Genomic DNA, 19372 nt, shown 5'->3' on the forward strand with positions numbered 1-19372 from the left:
ATTTAATGATATTTTGTCATTAAAATTATTTATTATATTTTTTACCTTTTTCATTAAAAATTCAATAAAAAATATTTTTCGTTGTTAAAAAATGTGCATTATATTTCTAGTAGAAAAATTTATGATAAAGTTCTGAAATAGTAGCTAACTTTTAAACTATGCATGCTTTGAAGGCTCACTTCGCTCTTTACTATTGGGTTGCTTATTCAGTACATTTCTGGTTTTGATCCCAGCTATAAATGCCTCTACTCTTTCTTTTATTTTTGCTTTCTCTTTACTGTTTCTCTCTCTCTCTCTCTCACTCACTCTCTTTCTCTATCTGCTTTCCTCCATTACAAACTAAGCTTCCTTTCCAGCTCGCAAGAGGTCCCTCTCTCTTCCCTCAAGCACCCATACCCACCAACCATTTTACCCACCTTTGCTTTTTCTGCTCTCCAAAACCTAGCCTTCCCTACTCTTCCCTCTCTTCCTCTGCATTTTTCCTAGAAAATTAGATTTTTGTCTCGCATTCCTGTCCATTTCCTTCAAATCACACCCACAGTTCGTTTTGGCCCACTAGCGGTTTCAACTTTCGATCCCCACTTATTTGCTGCTCTTGGACAATTTTAATCTCTTGCGGCATCTGGGTTTTGTAGGGTTTGTTTGTGTTCCCTTCAGTGTACCTGCGTCTATCTATGCTCATTGAGTCTTTGTCTATTCAAAAGAAACGCACTCTCTTGCTTCTGTGGGTGCTAAAGGTGGTAGATCAAGGAGGCTAGCCTAGATCAACGTAAAGGTAAATACTATTGCCATTGCTTTGTCTTACCGGACAACTTTTTTGGGCAATTCCTATCTCCCTTTCTCTTTCCTTTGCTTGGATCGTAAGTGATGCTTCCTGGGTTTTACTTTTCTGCCAGATTTGTATTTGTGATTAGAATTTAGAAATAATGGATTAATGGTTTGGTCTTTGCTTTGCGAAGAGATTTAGAATTTAATGTGCCTTTTCTTATTAGGGTGAATTAGACGCAAATGGGTTTCTGATTTGCTAAATGTTTAATTTATTACCTTTCCTGTTGTCTTGGAACAGCTGGATTCCTACAATTTTCCTTAATTTTGTCGCATACACTGTCCATTGCAATACTTAATTACTTTAAAGAAACAAAAATATAAAACTGTTTCAGATAAGCTTAAATTAGATGTTCTCAATCTCGAATAATCTCTAATCACAACAAAACTGCAATTGGTGATCAGTTGACTTGCTGTAGTTGGTTTGTGTTTATTTGATATTGTGATTTCATTGCAGCAACCGAAGCTGTAAATTAGCCTGCTCAGATGTGTTTTTCCAAGCCTTGTGTGAAAGGAATACATTGTTTTTCTATTCGGGCGGGAAAACCTTGATTCTCGTTGCAGAAGAACTTGGAGGACGAGTTGATCAACTTGCAGCATTCAGTATGTCTTTAAAAGCGGAACTGTCTAAGAAGGTTTTGGGTGTGAAATTATGGATTTTAATTGGGATCTGTGTAGGCGCGTTTATAATATTGATTCTTTGTATATTATCCATATGGGTGATGTTTCGGAGAAAATCTAGAAAATCTCTGGACAGGTATTCTTTATCCCAAATACCAAATATCTCGAAAGATATTAAGGTGGACAAAGTTGGGGTGCAGAGTTCTCATGATCACCCAGAAAGCGTATTTATTCCTGTGAATGACAAAGCAACTGATAAGAATTCAGATAAGATGGTTGTCCACTTAGGTATGAGCAAAGCCAGTGATCATGACAATATCAGTCAATGCAGCTCAATTTATCATCATGAGAGAGGATTTAGTTCCCTGTCAGGAGAAGAAGGAAGCTCTGGGACTGGAAAGAAGCAATCTGCATTATCATATGGAGGGCTTGTGACTGCATCTCCTTTAGTTGGCTTGCCAGAAGTTTCTCATCTTGGATGGGGCCATTGGTTTACACTTAGGGATCTGGAGCTAGCAACAAATCGTTTCTCAGCTGAAAATGTGCTAGGTGAGGGTGGATATGGTGTTGTTTACAAGGGCAGACTGATCAATGGAACTGAGGTGGCGGTGAAGAAAATTCTTAATAACTTGTAAGGATGCTTTAAAGTATCACTGGTACCTGATTTTGTCTTGTGACACTCGTTGACGTTTTCTTTCATCTAAACAATGATATTGTTTAATCTTTCTCTGTAATTCCATTCCAAATTGAGTTTATAGGGGACAAGCGGAGAAAGAATTCAGGGTAGAAGTGGAAGCTATAGGCCATGTACGACATAAAAATCTTGTACGCTTGCTTGGATACTGCATTGAAGGAGTGCACAGGTATGATATCATTTCACAAAATTGTCATTTCATTTTTTGAATGCTTGCGAACACTATCTTTCATGTACTCTTGTTGAAGGTATGGGTTTTAGACCATCATACTACCTCTTTTGTGCTCAATAATAGTTCAAACTTTTTCTTTTTTTTTTTAATAACTTCTCATCTATTTCATTACTGATGTGCAGGCTTTTGGTTTATGAATATGTAAATAACGGCAACTTAGAACAATGGTTACATGGGGCTTTGCGCCAACATGGAATTCTTACATGGGAGGCCCGCATGAAAGTTGTACTTGGCACTGCCAAAGCGTGAGTTCAACTTGCAACTCAAACTTATGGCCATGGTAGCATTTTCAATTGTCCATTACTTGGTTTGGCTCTTCATCACCTTTCAGCGGTGATAATCATGAACAATTTGCTTTACCTCTTGTTTTATGCTGATGATCATCATTATCATTACCATATTTTGCATGTCCAAATATATAATTTTGACATTCCATTCTGTTCCTGTTTCGTGGTGATTTTAGGATATATCCTTTATATATTTGCATATTTGGGATCCATTTTAGCACATAATTGTCTTGCCTCTTCAACAGGATAATGATATATTTCTCTTTCCCATTGGACTACCTTATTAAGCCCCCTAGTCTAGCCACGGAGTTTGGATTAAGTCCCCCCCCCCCCAAAATATTTCAAATTTGTCACCAATATTCTCTGTCTGGGAGACTTTATCATTCTCAAGTGGACTTTTTCAATAGTGGAAGCTAATATATTTCAGTGATTGGTGGCAGGCTTGCTTACTTGCATGAAGCAATTGAACCAAAAGTTGTTCACCGTGATATCAAGTCTAGCAACATATTAATTGATGATGAGTTTAATGCAAAAGTTTCTGACTTTGGATTGGCCAAACTTTTGGATTCAGGAGAAAGCCACATAACTACTAGAGTAATGGGAACATTTGGGTATCCAGAATATTTCATGCTCTTTCCTTATACTTAACCAAAGGAGTTGGAAATTTGGAAATTCACTTGTTACTTCTGTTCTGAATTTCAGTTATGTGGCACCAGAGTATGCTAATACTGGTTTATTAAATGAGAAGAGTGACATTTACAGCTTTGGTGTCCTCCTCTTGGAAGCAGTCACTGGAAGGGACCCTGTAGACTATGGGCGACCTGCAAATGAGGTACTAGATTCTCATGAACTCTTACAACTAGCTTGCCAATTCTAACTACTGAGACTATGATATAATTATTCTTGGGACTCCACTTGCTAGTTTAAGCTTGAATTTTGAGTGACCCTTGACATGGTACTGGATAATCTATGATCAAATGGTCTAGTGTTTGGTGCTTCCTGCGTCACGTGTCCTATTCTCTTAACTGAAATTAGTTAAGTACTTAGGTATCGATACAAGATATGGCGAACTTTTGTGTTGTTCTCACTTCAGGCCCAATGGCTTTTGCGTAAAGAGATGCATTAGAGATTACGATAAACTATTCATGGGGTCTCTTTGCTTTGAAGCTTATGCTTTATGGTTCCTAATGGTCCTTGACCAATATGATCGATGCCCGTACCATAAGTAAAGAGCATTTCATTTTTTCTTCATGACAGGTTAATCTTGTTGAATGGCTCAAGATGATGGTGGGGACAAGAAGAGCTGACGAGGTTATTGATCCAAGCCTTGAAGTTAAACCACCAACACGAGCTTTAAAGCGTGCCCTTCTGGTTGCACTTAGGTGTGTTGATCCTGATGCAGACAAGAGACCCAAAATGGGTCAGGTTGTGAGGATGCTTGAAGCTGATGAATATCCCTTCCGAGAGGTTTCCACTACTATCATTTTCTCTTTGTTTTTTTTTTTTTGGCCAACTTCCACTACTATCTTGTTGCCTCATATATGACTTTTATTGTTTACTTGGCAACCCTGAATCTGTGTTTAGAAGTTCTGCGACTTTTAGATGTTATGTGCATTTTTGTCAGTATCTTCTTGTATATATATGCAGTCTGACCTACCATCGTCTAGAATTATTCAAATAATGGATAAAATCTTTTTGGGGAAAGATCATATTTTGATAATCTGCATTATTTTTCCATACGTGTTTACTTTCTACGCAGATTGCAGTCAATATGTTTCATGCACTCACGATTTAAGTTATAGATGGAGAAGATTTATCTTGTGCTTCTAAAGTCATGCTATGTTGTTGGGAATATGTTTCTACTGTAGCTTCATGATGCATAATATTCAGGTTGCCATGTTACTCCTTCAGTCCTAAATATAAGACTCTTTTTATAGTATGTATAAGGGTCTTATATTTAGGACTGGAAGAATATAATATGAAGAGCTGGGAGTATCATTGTTCACTATTGAAATGCCTCTAGAGTTCCAGATGTTTCCCTTATATGTAGTAGTTATGTTGAAGGCAACAGACAATGTTGTGTATTAGCCAGAGTATTTCAGAACATGAATTTGAACTATGTATGCATTTGTGGCATGTTAACCTGCTCATCAAAGCGTAATGTTATTTATTGATCAAATTTTAATCATTTTCAGGACCGAAGGAATCGAAAGAGCCGCTCTACTAGCATGGAAATTGATTCCATGAAGGATATTTCTGGTTCATCTGAAGTAGAAAAGAAGGCAGAAGAGGCCGAGAACCAAGCACCAGATACAACTGAGGGGTAGGAATAGTGACAACCATATGACTTGCCTTTGCACCCAAAAACGAGTAATTATTCAATATTATATATCTACCAAGTTTGTCCCTTCAAAATTGTTCCTTTTTCCTCCCTGAACCTGAGAAGAATCAGATTAGAGAACGCCTCTATATAATGAAGAGTTTTTTCATTCAATGTGGCCATTCAAGGATATGCGATATACCATAACCACAGGGTAGAATGAGGAGTGAGAGAGAGTGTTTATGTTGTACAGGTGTCTGTCTGCTGGGACCATCTTCTTACATGTTTGTTAATTTTTTTCCTTTTCCCTTTTACCCCTTTCTGACTATACCTGAGTACTTGAGCAGAGTGGAGAAAGAAGACTCTTGTTTGCCCTCATCTTTTCTTGCTATTTTGCTCAGTTTGTGTTTATGATTGTGTCTACTCTTCTAAGATATCAATCCAATCGTTGGCTTTTATGTAACTATAATGTTTGAACAATCATTAATGTTGTCTTGAATTGTAAGAAGTAATTATATCTAATTCTATATATATATATATATATATATATATATACTCCTCCGGTCCTTAATATAAAACCCAATTCTTGAGTTGATTTTATTCTAAATATGAGACTCATTTTTCATATTTATCAATGTTCTCTAAATTACCCCTATAAATACTATCTCAACCATAATCAAGTGGAAGAGGGAGATAAGGTATTAAGAAAGATGATTATAGTGTTTTAAGAAAAATGTGTCACTTTTCTCATAATAAACTAACTTACCTAACTTTCTTAATCTAATCAAATTAGTTAAATGTGTCTTATATTAAGGACTGGGGGAGTATTACTTAGCAATCTTATTTCTTGTTTGGGACCTTTGGAGAAATACCTTTGCATTGTGATTCCATGTTTCTACCTCTTATCTTTAATATAAGAGCTAGACAAAAGATACAAGACTTTAATTTAATTGGTCTCTCAAATTTAAAATTTTATTCTTAAAATATCTATATTGATTGTATATGTTAAAAGAATTCTATCAAAAGATAATTTTAATGCACATGATATTAATAAAAATATCTTAAGAAAATCAACGCTTATTTGTGACAAATTAATTTTTTTAATATTTTAAATTAGCTTTTTAACTCATTTATTGAGAATTAAAGGTGATAGATGTTTTGAAGCCTAGTACTGTTGAGAGTTCTACCTCTCTAGAGGGCTTGAGTTGTGTCCCTCAAATTAAAAAATAAAAAAAGCGGACCATAACCTTTTTTAATCGCTTTTAGACAAGCAGCTTTTACTTTCACGATGAAATTAGATGACTCTCACTTTTTTGGGTAAAAAGATATACCACTTTTTTTTTTTTAACATGAAAGGAAGTTTGATAAAATTTTGCAGTAATATTCCTCCCAAAAGGAAATTAGACTATAACATAACATGGCAATGAATCATCTATGGGAAATATTTGTTTACTCTTTTTCGAAAAAAATAAGATCCACAACTTGAAATTTATTTGGAGGATATAATTTAAAAATAGATTTAGATATGTATGATGATTAGAAAAACCTGAGTTGATACGCACATATATTGATTTCTTTAAGAAAAGAATATTAAAATTTAATCTGAAATTACAAAAATAAAAAAGAGTCGGTATATTATAAAAAATCTATCTGTAAATACTAGAAACTACAAAATTAGATCTATTTACTAATATATATATATAAATTACAAATCAGAAAAATCTCAATTTTTTTAATTGAATTGGTAATATTATGACTAATTATACCCCATGTGCTCTGAAACTTAATAACTTACCACAATATTTTATATTGATTGATTGATTATTTTGCTTGGTGAATTGGTCATCATCTGACTAAGGCCTGCATAATTTTTTTCATCCTATTCATTTAGTCCAGTATTATTTTCGATCTTTAATATAAGACCTCGTTTGATTTTTATTTTGGTTTCTAGATATAAGATTTCAATTCACTTTGTCTCTCATATTTATTTATTTATTTTTAAGATAGTCCTTTTAATAATGATAATTCTAACCAATAAATTTGATTAGTAAGAATATTTTAAGAAAGACAATCCCTATTTATTACAAATAACTGATTTAATTTATTTTTTAATCTACTTAAATTAATCCATTAGTTTTTACATTTAGAATTGGAGGCAGCATATGCTAACGAATAAAGACTTGCTAGATGAGCACAGGGACAACTGGGAAACATAAAGACGTTTCAGTGGTGCAGACATTTTAACATTAAAAAAACAAATTACCGCAAGCTTAAATGGGCTAACCCATTTAGGCCTGATTTCTTCCTGCACCCTGCCAAACAAAAGCTTCATTTTCAATTTAAATGGGATTAAATAGCCGACCTAAATGGATTAGCTTGTCTTCTCGACTTCACTCAAAATCTATTTGATATATTATTTAGTATATAAATAAATGTAAAAATATGCAAAGTGGGATGGGACCAGTCAGACAGTGAAAGTAGTACAAGAAAGGGAATAGAGTTAGGGATAATCTGGGTTCTTCGCAGTCTTAAATTGTATTGAATGCATAAGATGATTTTCAAAAGTTCCAATGAGTGCTAGGTCTAATAAAATAGGTAAGTTTTTCAAAAAATTCGTTACTCTCATTGAAAAATGTGCTCATATTTAGTATTCGGTAATATCTCAAACAAAATTACTTTGAATGGTAATATCTCAAACAAAATTATTTCAAATGGAAGGATACCTACCCGTATAACCAAAAAACCTTTCCAAGAGCTACTGAGGGGTGTTTGGATAAGATCAAAATCATACTTTTAGAAGTGCTTTTACGATATACGAAGTAAATATGTAGAGAAGTTTATCTCGATTTACAGAAAAATGCTTTTAAAAAGTGCTTATTAAGCTTCCTAAACACCCCCTGAGCATTCCTTCTAATATAACTTGGATTGGGATTAGAAAAAGTGATTGGAGTGAACTTTCTATTCAAACATTAGGGGGGAAAAAGGAACTTTCCTTCACAAACCCAAGTGTGGCAATGGTAGTTGCAAACCAAAGAAGATGTGCGTATATTTAATATCCGACAATACTTCGAATAGAATTACCTCCAATAGGAAGATGTCTATATTTTAGTAGGGGAAAAAAAGCTCTTAAACTTTATGCTTTTGAGCATGTTTGATTCGCCAAAATGGGAAAAGCATCAAATAATGATGGACAAGAAATGCAGTGAAAGGGATGAATGAGAGCTTCTAACGGTAGAAGGCAATGCACAATAATTCAAAATATTCTGATGAAAAGCAGGCAGCCCCTTTATTCACGGATTGCTGCTTCTGCTTTTGCCCATTGCTTCTATGAATGCCACATAAATTATATGTAATTGTTTTTATTTTGAAAAAGGTATGCATAGGTTCTCCTTACATTATAAACTGAACAAAGAGATAGGAACTTTGTTGCGCAAGGTGCCTTAAAATTGTCAACTGCACCCAAAAAAATTAAGAAAAATTATTGCATGATCCTAAAAAAAGATTTATAATTATAAAAAATTTATAACTAATAAATAAAAAATTTTAGTATAAAAAATAAAGATAAATTTCATACACCTAAATTTTATTAAGACTTTTTAATAATTATATTTACTTTTTGTAGGACCTCATGATGATTTTCCGGTAAAATTAAAGGTGTCTTTGTATTAAGTAAACATACTTAAAAAATATTTTCACATAAATTTATATAAAAAATTTTACATACTTAGTAAAATTATTTTTAAAATTATAATTTAATTTTTACCTAATTATCTATTGATACCCACATTCCAAAATGTGGCCGTGCCCAGAACTTCATGGAGCAGAGGAGAGGGGTAAGTAGGCGCAGCTTTTGACTTGCGCTTCAGATAACGGCATCGCCTGATCCTTCTCCATATTCACTTTTCGTAACTATTGCCGGCAATTATATCATGCATTTTCACTAACACCCCTCACAATAATTTTATACTTCCTCTGTTCTTTAATATTATTTCTGATTTTTATATAAGAGTTAGTTTCATTTTTATTTTGATATTAAATATAATGTCTTAATTTATTTTATCTATCATATTTATTTATTTTTATGATAGTCATTGTAATAATGATAGTTCTGATCAATACACTTTATTAACAAAGATATTTTAAGAAAAACAACACCTATTTATTATAAATAATTAATTTAACTAGTTTCATTAATACACTCAAACTAGTCAATTAAATCTTATATTAAGTACTAGAGGTAGTATAAAAGATGTTGGTTGATTTGGGCATATTAAAGAAGCTAACTCAATTATTTAATTATAATAAATATAACATGATCTTCCTAAAATATTCATATATAATATTATATTGTACATTAGTTTATAAGTTAAGTAAATTAGTTTGAGAAAAAAATTATATTAAGATATTATATTTAAAACTAAATCTAATCTTTCAACTAACTCATATATTAATGACAAAAGGTAGTGTATATATATACCTGTTTGGTGGGGCATTTGAGTAGCAAAAAGTAACTTACAAGTTTGATAAGTCAGGTTGTAAATTTGGGAGCTATTTGGAACAAGTTTTGACCAATTTGACTTATATGTCAGAAGCTACTTTTTAAAACACGATTGTAAAAGTGCCTAAAACTTAATTATGACTTTTGCAAAAATAGCTTTTGAAATTAAAATATATTTTTGCCCTTATGTTTATAATGTTCTTATCATTCTCTCTACATATTTCTTGTGCTTCCTAATCAGTTTTTAGTTATTTATTTTTAATATTCTCTAAACTAAAAATAATTTATAACTGTTTTTATAATATTTTTTATTTTTTATTTATATAAATTATGCAGAATATATCATCCAATTAATTATGAAATATTATTTGGTTAAAAAATTTCACATTACTATAATTTCTAATCTAAATATATTTTATTCATTAAATATAACTTTTTCTTATCATAATAACTTAAAATTATTATATTTTGTAAATTCATATTTTTTATTATCTCATAAAAATCATATTCATTTTGGTCATTCTATGACCCAAACTTACTTATCTAATCATAATCTGAACAACTTTTTTACTTTACAAACTACTTTTATAAAAATCAATCCAAACATAAATCATATTACTCAATCTAACTTTTTTAAAAGACAAATTGAAAATAAATTATTTTTTCTACCATATATTGATTCAATTTATAAAACGTGAATTAATGACAAATATGTCGTTTGGTTAACTATGTCTTTTCAAGTTGGGTTAATATGACATTTGATTTTTAAAATTTGGATTCATTTTGATTTTGTCTCTTAAATTTTAAACTCATTATGTTTTAAAAAGTTAGCTTCTAGAAGTATAATTATGTTAAAATCTATTAAAGTGTCATAGACCATGTTAAGTGGTAACACCTATATGAATACTGTATGGATAAAAAGAATAGGTCCCTAAAATACAACTGTTTAACACTCCTTTGTACTGTTCACTATACTGCATTGTGAGAATTTCTCTCTCCCTATACAATCATTCCTTGCTTTGCATTTGGAGAATTTATTTTTTTTTAACTGTTAACCACACAAAATCCAACTATATGATATTTTGTGATTTCATATTATCACTTTAATATTATTTATGATGCTTCAGCAAATTTTAATACTGTTATATCTCTAGAAACAAACGTTTTAAGAATAGAACCAAATTTCTGCACAAATTGTTTGATCAATATTGAGTTATCAGTCTTTTTATATCCTTAATAAAAATTTTCATAACAAGTGAGTGCCATGGTAATAATAAGATCCAGTATTAAAAATGAAATAAAACATGACATATTAACAGTCGAATTTTTTTTAATAGTCAGATTGACTATACACAACTGCTCAATGATTTTGTCAAAGAAAAATACTTCAGAAAAGGGAGCCAATGTACAAGGTTATCCGGATTGACTTGCGGCCCAATATTTTTGTTTACTTTAATTATAAGAATAATGTCGGTTGACTATAAAGCTTTTTATATGCCCGTGATGTGAATATGTGATTGTGACGCATCTAATTAAAAAATTTAAGTTATTTAGTTTTGTTAGACATTCATGCATTTGAAGTGGGAACATGAACCTTTCTTTACTTATCTGATACGAAAACACGAACAAATTAGTCGGTTTTATTTTTTTTATTAATTAGATCTAAATCCCATTGTTTTTATGATTATTTTTATCATGTTTTTTTAATTAAAAATGAGGTAGGTTTTTTAGATTTAAATCCCAATGTTTGTAAGATTATTTTTATCATGTATTTTTATTGAAAATGAGGTAGGTTTTTTTTTTTTTAAAGAAAAGGACGAAACTAAATTTAGTGCATCCAAATTAAAATTTAGAAATGACCATTATTAGATCAAGGGGATGTGGTTTGATTTTCTTTAAGAAATGGCTTTGGTTTCAAACGTTACAAATGATAAACAAAAATTATATTAAGATTACTAGAAAAATTATATTAAAAGAGATAGGCTTATTAATTTTATAAAAATTGATTTTTTGGCCAATCAATAATTTTATAAAATATTATTTAAATATTTAAAAATTTAAAAATTTATTTCTTTTGTGTATACTCCTGTTGATATACTGTTATCTTATAATTTTCCCACATACTTCTATATTATTTAAAATAAGCATAATTTTTTAGATATCTTTAAGGGAAAATTGCAAAAAAAATCCGTCAAAATAGAAAAATTGTAACTAGAGATCCGTGACAATATTAGTACGTGTTTTGATAATAATTATATGGGTTTTAACAACAATTTTATGAAAAGGTACTTGTCTGTAACTTTTTAACTTCAGCGGTTTTTTTTTTTACTATTTTTCCTATCTTTAAGCTCTTGCTACTATCTCTTGTAAACATTATTTTATTTAATTCTAATCTAATATATTTACGGATGATATTTATTTATATTACATAAGTAATACATAGATTTTCTCGAATATATATACATATATAGAATCAAGTTCATGATTACAAATTATTGGAATTGCAATTATTATTTTTGTTGTTATTGCTCTGTTTATTTGTGACGCTGTGTGGTAGAAATCCTAATGAAACCGCTTGCACATAATGCCAAGTGCGTGAGATAAAGAGAGGGATTGTGTGTCATATAAGAGTGTGTGGGGTTACTGTTTTGGTTGATCGGAAAATTTCGCAGCGGCACACACGGAAAGGGAGCAACTTTGCTTTTCCAAAAGAGTTCAGAGACAGAAAGCCAAAGGAATTTTTTCGCTTTTCTCACGATACACCAATGGGCAGTGAGAGCAAGGATAAGATTGGCGAGAGTGGCAGAGGGCAGGGGATGCCGCCGGTGGTGAAGAAGGTTGTGCAGAGTTTGAAGGAGATCGTTAACTGCCCGGGCTGTACGGACCAAGAGATCTATGCCGTGCTTGAAGAATGTGAGATGGACCCGAACCGTGCCGTTGAACGGCTCCTTGCCCAAGGTCTTGCTCTGTACTGTATTCTCCGTTTGTGTTTATTGTTGGAGCAGGAGTATCTTTTCAATCTTGTGTTTGGATGTTGAGAAGGCTGATGATGATTATTGGAAAGGACTAGTCGTATCTTGTTGTTCTTTCCGCGCCAGTAGCTGAATCGACTTTTGTTTTTCTTGGTGTTTGTGGACTTGGATTTTTCTAACACCTTTTCTTTTTAAGGACTTAAAAAGAAGTGTCTTATGAATTTTGTTTTGTCGCTAATTCTCTGTTCAGTTCGTCGTATGAGTAAATACTTATTATAATTTATCCGGTTCCTGACTTTCTGGTCGATTACGGAGAGAATCGCAAACTTCATGATGAATTCTCAAAGTGGAAAAGTTGTGGGTGGAATGATGTGATTTCCGTTGATGTAATTACTTATTGTAGCCTTTGTTCCTTTGCTGCTATATTGTCAAGAGGACCTATAATGAAAATTGAGTCGTGACTCCGCGTTTACAGCCCACTAATGGGCCGCATAATTTATTGAGAAAACTACGTCATCTATCCATTTCATTCATATTTATGGAAATGGAATTAAGATGTGTTCAGGTGTGTTTTTCTAGATAAAATTCTTCATTTTTCTTCCTTTTATCTTGCTTTCATACTGTATTCTTGCCCTTACTTTTTTCGCAGTATCTATATTAGAAATTCATACTCCTTTAACAATCAACTTCGTAATGCTTAAATGTAGATACTTTTCACGAGGTGAAAAGCAAACGTGAAAGAAGAAAAGAGGTATTTTTTGCATGTAATTGTTGGTCTTAGACTCCTAGTTGCAGAGGTTTCTTAACATTGTGGTAAGGATGCACATATTATGGGATATATGTTCTTTTTATTTGGTCAGATGAAGGAGGCAACAGACTCAAGGCCGAGGCGTTATCATGTTGATTTGAGTCGTGGAGGCAAAATTAATAGTGAACATAATGTGCACAGTGGATCAACACATGGAATTTCTAGCGGTATCTTATTTTGTCTCTAAACATCGTCCGCCTTATGATACTTGCAATTTCCTTACTTTGTCAAATATGTCTAATTTCTGTCAGAACTTGGTAAAGCCGCAGAGAAGGGGGAGGTTGGGTCAGTTTGTCCATCAGTTACATCTTCCATGACTTCTGTCATAGGGAAAGATATGGCTAGGTTAGTTCTTCGTGCAACCTGGTAGCTTAAGTGAATTTCTACTGTTACCCGTTGGTGGTGCCTGTCTTGATGCTTCACCTATACGTTAGAATGTCTACTTGTGTTATAGGGAAAGATACCAAGGTGTAGTTATTGCTTCACCTATATTTAGAAAATGAAAATATGGTTCTTTTCATTTCCCTTCTTCACAAAGATGTGTTGGCATCACTAACATAAAAAAATTTGTAATTTAATGTTTGTAAAATATTGAATTATTCACCCTAAGTCATTTGCAGTGATTCCTTCCGTACGGATAACAGACAACAGTCATTAGGGTCAGCCGGAGTTTCTTCAAGACTTCAACCCAATTTGCTAGGAGCGAGCAAAGGACATCTTTCAATGGCGGACATTGTCAGAATGGGTAAGCCTTCACAAGATGCCATTTCGCACCATTCTAAATCTCTGGGTGTTTCTGCATTGACAAAGCCGGAGTCAAGCCTAAGTTCACACTATTACAATCAAACCCACCAACAAGATTTTAATCATGAATGGCCTGTAATTGAGCAGCCAGTGGTTGGCAATGAGTTACATGCTTCAAAGTTGCCAGCTTTATCAAATGCTAATGTGCCGTCTGACCATTTTAACCCACAAAGCGATAAAGATAGTTTGTTCAGGAGCTGTGTACCTGATGAAGCCCAAGTTCCTCTTCAGGATATTGCCAGTGATAATGTTGATTCTGACAATATCGAATCTGGTTTCCTACCTAGCAGACATCCTACTATGAACAATACTGGACTAGCATCTCACTCAAACTATAACTTAAGGAGCACGAGTTCCACTAATTCCCATAGTTCTTCTGATCATCAAAAAGGTACCTATTTCAACTTTAGTTTGAGATGGAGAAAGTTGTCTTGTCTTTTTTTGTTGTTGTTAATTTATGAAAAATGGTTGCAAGATTGTGTTCAGTATTCATTATATATTATGCTCTGAACTTGACAATTTGCTGTGTTGATGTGTGGCATAATATTTACTCCTGTGTTGTAAGATTATGTTCTTTAGGTATAATTCTGTAGTTTTTTGGTCTATTCCTCCATGCTTTATCTTTCTAATGTGATTTGGTGGTTCTTTTTTCCTTATGATATCTTGCCCTCCTTTGCCTTCTAAATATAAATGCCACACCTTCTACATGGATCTATGAGAAAATGCTTTTATCAAGGTTTCCACACGTTCCTTTTTTCTTATTGTTTTATGTGTTGAGCAATGTCTTAGGCTGTTAGCTAAATCTATAGCCATAAAATTTGAAATGTACTAGTTTGATTAGTCTGATTGAAACTTATCTAATCTAAAATGCAGAATCAGCAGAATGAGCTGTATTCTGCTTTTTGCTGGCTTGATGCCTGGAAAGATATGGGTCTATGATATACTTTGCTGTCTGGCATTTGCTTTTTTCATTTCTAGGAAGTTTGTCTCTGTCCCTCTTACTTTCTCAGTTTCACTAATGATGCTCCAAGTGTTCTGTTCTGTTTCACCATTGTCTGTACCCAGGATTGGTAGGGATCTAACAACTATTATATTCTAATCGTTAAGAGTTGAATTTAGAAAATAATGCCTCCAGAAATGCAGTTGGCAGCAGTTGGCAACGAATCTTGCATTCAGCATCTGAAATTGAGCCACCATTTAGTTACCAAGATCCTAGAATCTAAAAAGGGAAATAAAATAAACTGGCGATTGTTGACATTGAATGACCTGATCAGGCAACAAATTTATTAAATGCAATAAAGGACCTGGATGAGTAATCACATAGGAAGAAAACAGAACTGTGAAATAAATAAATTGACTCATGTTAAAGTCTAATTTGGTATGCCAGGCTAATCCAAAAATAGTCGCTGATTAGTGATGCATCTGCAGATGTTTCATTAGCGGCTTCAGATATCCAGCGATTGAGCTTGCGGGACTCCAAAACGGAAGTACTGTCAATGGAAGATAACTCTGCATTAGTTCTTCCAAGTCATGTACAAGGCTTGACTGATAAATGCTCACATTTGAGTTTTGGAAGATTTAACAGTGGAAGTAATTCGACATCTTCTGCAACGCTTGCATCCCATGCTTTGAATAGTGGCTCAGGAGAGAAGGCTGCAGCTGTAGATGGTGGTTCATTGGCTCAGAACTTGGATGCCAGGCATTTTCTTTTGCAGATCCATTCTCTGATATATTCAGCCTTGTCTTTTTAACTTATTTTCTTTATTTGCTTTCTGCAGCAATTCTTTATACCACGTTGATAAACTACTTGGGCGTGATGTTTTTAAAGAAGCAGCGATTGATAAAAAGTATGACTTCCTTTCATCTTTTCAGCAAGAGCTTGTGAAGCATACATCTCTGGAAGCGACCATTAATCGTGAATACACCACCATGTCATCCGTTGCTGATCCTAGTTTCCAAAAATCCCAATGGATGTCTAATCCACTACCTTTTAAGAGGCCAGGCCTGCAGAATGGAAATATGTCTACATTTTCTAGAGAAATGGTAAAGATATGGACTATCTAACTTTAAGTTCCTTTACTTGATTTTCAGTTACATGTTTGTTTTCCTTCATGTTTAAGTTGTTGCCTATTGAAAAAAAATCAGTGACTGTATATGGGCAGTAGCAAAAATAGTAATATGCTCCTTTTTTTTGTTTGTTGCATATGTGGTAACTCTGGTGGGTGACCTGGATCCATATGTCGTGGTTGTGGACTTGGTTTGGTTTCTTTTGCCCGATATATGATCTAGTCAAACTGTGATGTGCCAGTAAAACATGTTGGGGCATTAGATGTCTTAAAACCATAAATTACAGAAAAATGTTCAAAACAGAACAACGAATGAAAGTCCTTTAAACCATCCCAGAAGGAAAGAGAAAGGCCTTATAAAATTATTTGCGCCTTCAAGCTATTTGCATGTCAAATATAGCAAGTCCCCTGAGAAAAAAGAAAAGAAAAGAAAAATACCCATGTGATGTGCACCAAAGAGAAGCTATATATAACTCTATTCCAAAACGTATTTCCATGCAAATATATGCCCTTGAAATGCAGGTATTCCTCCTCTCTAGCTAAACTAACCGCAAGATCCCGCAGAAGGAAAATAAATTTAAAAAAAAAAAAAAAGACCCAACAAGATCCCACGTTGCTAAACATCATAGCCGTTCTTGAGTTTTGTTAGTCTTCGTGGTTATTCATCTACTCGTGACTGTTTTCTCTGAAAATCACTTTTTTTAATTGAGACAACTGTTAATTCAAATTTTGTACCCGGTGATTTGTTGGGTTTCTTTTTCTTTTCTTTTCTTTCTTTTTTTTTTTTCCCCCACAATTGCAACCTACAACATACCCCAATGCCATGTTATCCATAAGCACATTAGCCATGTCCTTGTTGCTTTCTAAGGACCTTGTCTATCTGGTTAGAATAGTCAATTGGTGGCTGATCAAATCACTGGTTGTCTTATGAAACAATGACCACCTGCGAGATACATCAATGTAGGGTTGTCCATAAGCCCTCCATCCATCTCCACGTCACTTAATAAAGACTTTGCCTGTCTGGTTATGGAGATTTCAAGTTACTGTGCATTCATATTTGTTTTGAGGTGCACTTGCTTAGATAAAAAATTTGACAGATACACAGGGTGACACACAAATTTTTGTACTTGTTTATTAAGTTTGAACAATATTTTCTCATGGTTTCCCTTCTAATAAAAGGGAATCTATGCTGGTTTGTTCAGATACCAATTGGATTAGTGTCATAGTGGGGGGCAGCTGTTGGCGGTGTGGGCTTTCCAATTGAGTGATTCGCTGACTGGGTCACTGTGCAATTCATGATTATGTTAATGTGAATATATCTAATCAAGTAACTCTCTTTTGGCGATTCTTTATTTCTACAAGAAGACCCTATATAACTTGCTCCATTGTCATGATCTAAGACGGAACTATGAATTTAGGGCCAGTGCATGACCTTTAGTGCCTTGGTTCTACTTATCTGAGTTCAAAAGGTGGTCAAAGGGATCAGGTGCCCTGTGCTCGATATAATGAATTTTTATGATTTTTACCTGAGATGGGCCATCGATTTTCTTTTTCTGACAGCTGCTGAACCATGCAGGTCATGGAACCTCGATTTTCTCTGCCTCAGAGGTCTGCACTTCTCGAGGATCTCAGAGTGCAGTCCTTCCAACAGCTGGAATCCGATGATAAAAGAGGATATCATCAACAAACCCAGAACCAACAATATTTGCCACCGGTTATGCAGCAAGCATTTTTAGATAGTTCTGCATACGGTCATTCTCTAGCGGACATGCAGTACAGCCATCCACAAAATAGAAAGGAATTTATTCCAAGTGGATTGACCCCTGCTAGAGGCAGAGATGCATTTGGTTTTGGAAATCCTGGCTCTTATAATCCTGGAAGCTTTCTGCCTAATTCATCTATTGGCTCCATGATGCCTTCAAGTAACTTTGATGATATTCTACCATCTCAATATGCCAGTGGACGTAATGGAAGCTTGGTTCAACAGGTAATACTTGTCAACGAAGAATGAGCTTTTTATAGAAAGCTGATGTAAACTTGTTGATGAGTGTGTTCTTTGATGATGGTTGACGCATGATTTGATTTAAATGCAAGTGACCATTAGACCATGGTGCATGTTGGGAAAAGAACAGTAAGGGCAGTTTTGATCTGTATGTTAATTTCTGTGAACCTAGTTCTGAAATGGAAGATTATGGCATCAAACTGTATTTTCCAGTTATTTGAAAGATGTTTCTGTAATTTGTCTTTTTTACGACTGTGAACCTAATTTCTTTGTCATGCCTATACACTTTGAAACTAGAATTTCTCTCGGTCAAATACAGAATGACAATCCTTATCATACGTCGACCATAATCTTTGTGGCACATTGTCAAGTTTTATGACTGCACGTGTACCCGTTTTCTTACCTTGTATTTATTGGCATTCAATGATCAGCATGGTGGCTTTTCTACATGGGATTACGGGCAGGAACTGAGATCAGCGTCTCTTCCAGAGAGCATGCGCCTTAGCTCCCTGGGACAACCACGCCAAGCTCTACCTCAGGTTATGACCCCAGGATATTCTGATATCTATCACTCCGGGACAGGGATTGGAGCACAACTTCAGCGCCAGGTTGGTTATCAAGATTTCTCATCCAAGCAATCACGTCAATTTGGCAATACAGCCACCAGCAGCTTACATTCTAGTCATACTATGCCCCCTTTTTTTCACTAGGGAGTACATTGGCAGGTTTAATAGGTGATTAGTGTTTTTAACCCCTTCAAATGCTTGATTGTTAATTCAGTTGTACATACTCTAAAGGGAGTCTAGCACGTCTACTGTGATTTTGCCTCCTTTTTGTATTATGTGGCATGAGTTTTTTTCTAGATCAGGCTTTTCTAGCTGGAAATATTTTAACTGAAGCAAGAGAAATATGATTTTTGTGCTAATTAGAGTTCTTGTTTTTTGAAGTACAACGTTTTATTTGAAATTTCCTATGGGGATCTCTACTACAATGTTATATTATAAGGTCAGAGAGATGGTGGAGAGTAGCCATTTGGAATCTTAATATGCTATTCAGAGGGGAAGGTAATTGACACAAGTCAAAATTTATGGAGGGTCAGGCAATGAGACTAGTATATAAACAATACCGCAATATGCTGAGTCTGAAGAATAGATTATGTACTATTAAAATAGTGACTGATATTGATGACTTGTGGTGGGGCGGGCTAGTGGTGTTACTAAACCCCGTCCAAAGCTACAATCAT

The 19372-nt window shown here is 33.9% G+C and overlaps 2 protein-coding genes across 3 annotated transcripts; both read left to right on the top strand.

The window, feature by feature from the left end:
- Window positions 1-461: 461 nt before the first annotated feature.
- LOC114734446 (probable receptor-like protein kinase At2g42960) lies at window positions 462-5456 on the top strand. The gene is made up of 8 exons (XM_028922075.1): window positions 462-775; window positions 1283-2077; window positions 2205-2309; window positions 2495-2617; window positions 3100-3270; window positions 3362-3491; window positions 3917-4126; window positions 4855-5456. Exons 2-8 carry the CDS (start codon window positions 1431-1433, stop codon window positions 4984-4986), a joined length of 1518 nt encoding a protein of 505 aa, XP_028777908.1. The 5' UTR covers window positions 462-775; window positions 1283-1430; the 3' UTR covers window positions 4987-5456.
- A 6617-nt stretch (window positions 5457-12073) lies between these two features.
- LOC114734444 (uncharacterized) lies at window positions 12074-19072 on the top strand. Of its 2 annotated transcripts, none has more exons than XM_028922074.1 (9): window positions 12074-12435; window positions 13157-13200; window positions 13310-13424; window positions 13509-13602; window positions 13902-14452; window positions 15490-15760; window positions 15840-16104; window positions 17704-18114; window positions 18561-19072. In XM_028922074.1, exons 1-9 carry the CDS (start codon window positions 12243-12245, stop codon window positions 18837-18839), a joined length of 2223 nt encoding a protein of 740 aa, XP_028777907.1. In that variant the 5' UTR covers window positions 12074-12242; the 3' UTR covers window positions 18840-19072. The 2 variants fall into 2 exon arrangements, with proteins under 2 accessions (XP_028777907.1, XP_028777906.1); XM_028922073.1 differs by having other exon boundaries at window positions 12075-12435; window positions 13878-14452.
- Window positions 19073-19372: the final 300 nt, after the last annotated feature.

This window comes from Neltuma alba, unplaced genomic scaffold, assembly GCF_004799145.2.
Source record: "Neltuma alba isolate B1F8T4 unplaced genomic scaffold, ASM479914v2 tig00013101_pilon, whole genome shotgun sequence".
NCBI classification, from domain to species: Eukaryota; Viridiplantae; Streptophyta; class Magnoliopsida; order Fabales; family Fabaceae; genus Neltuma; species Neltuma alba.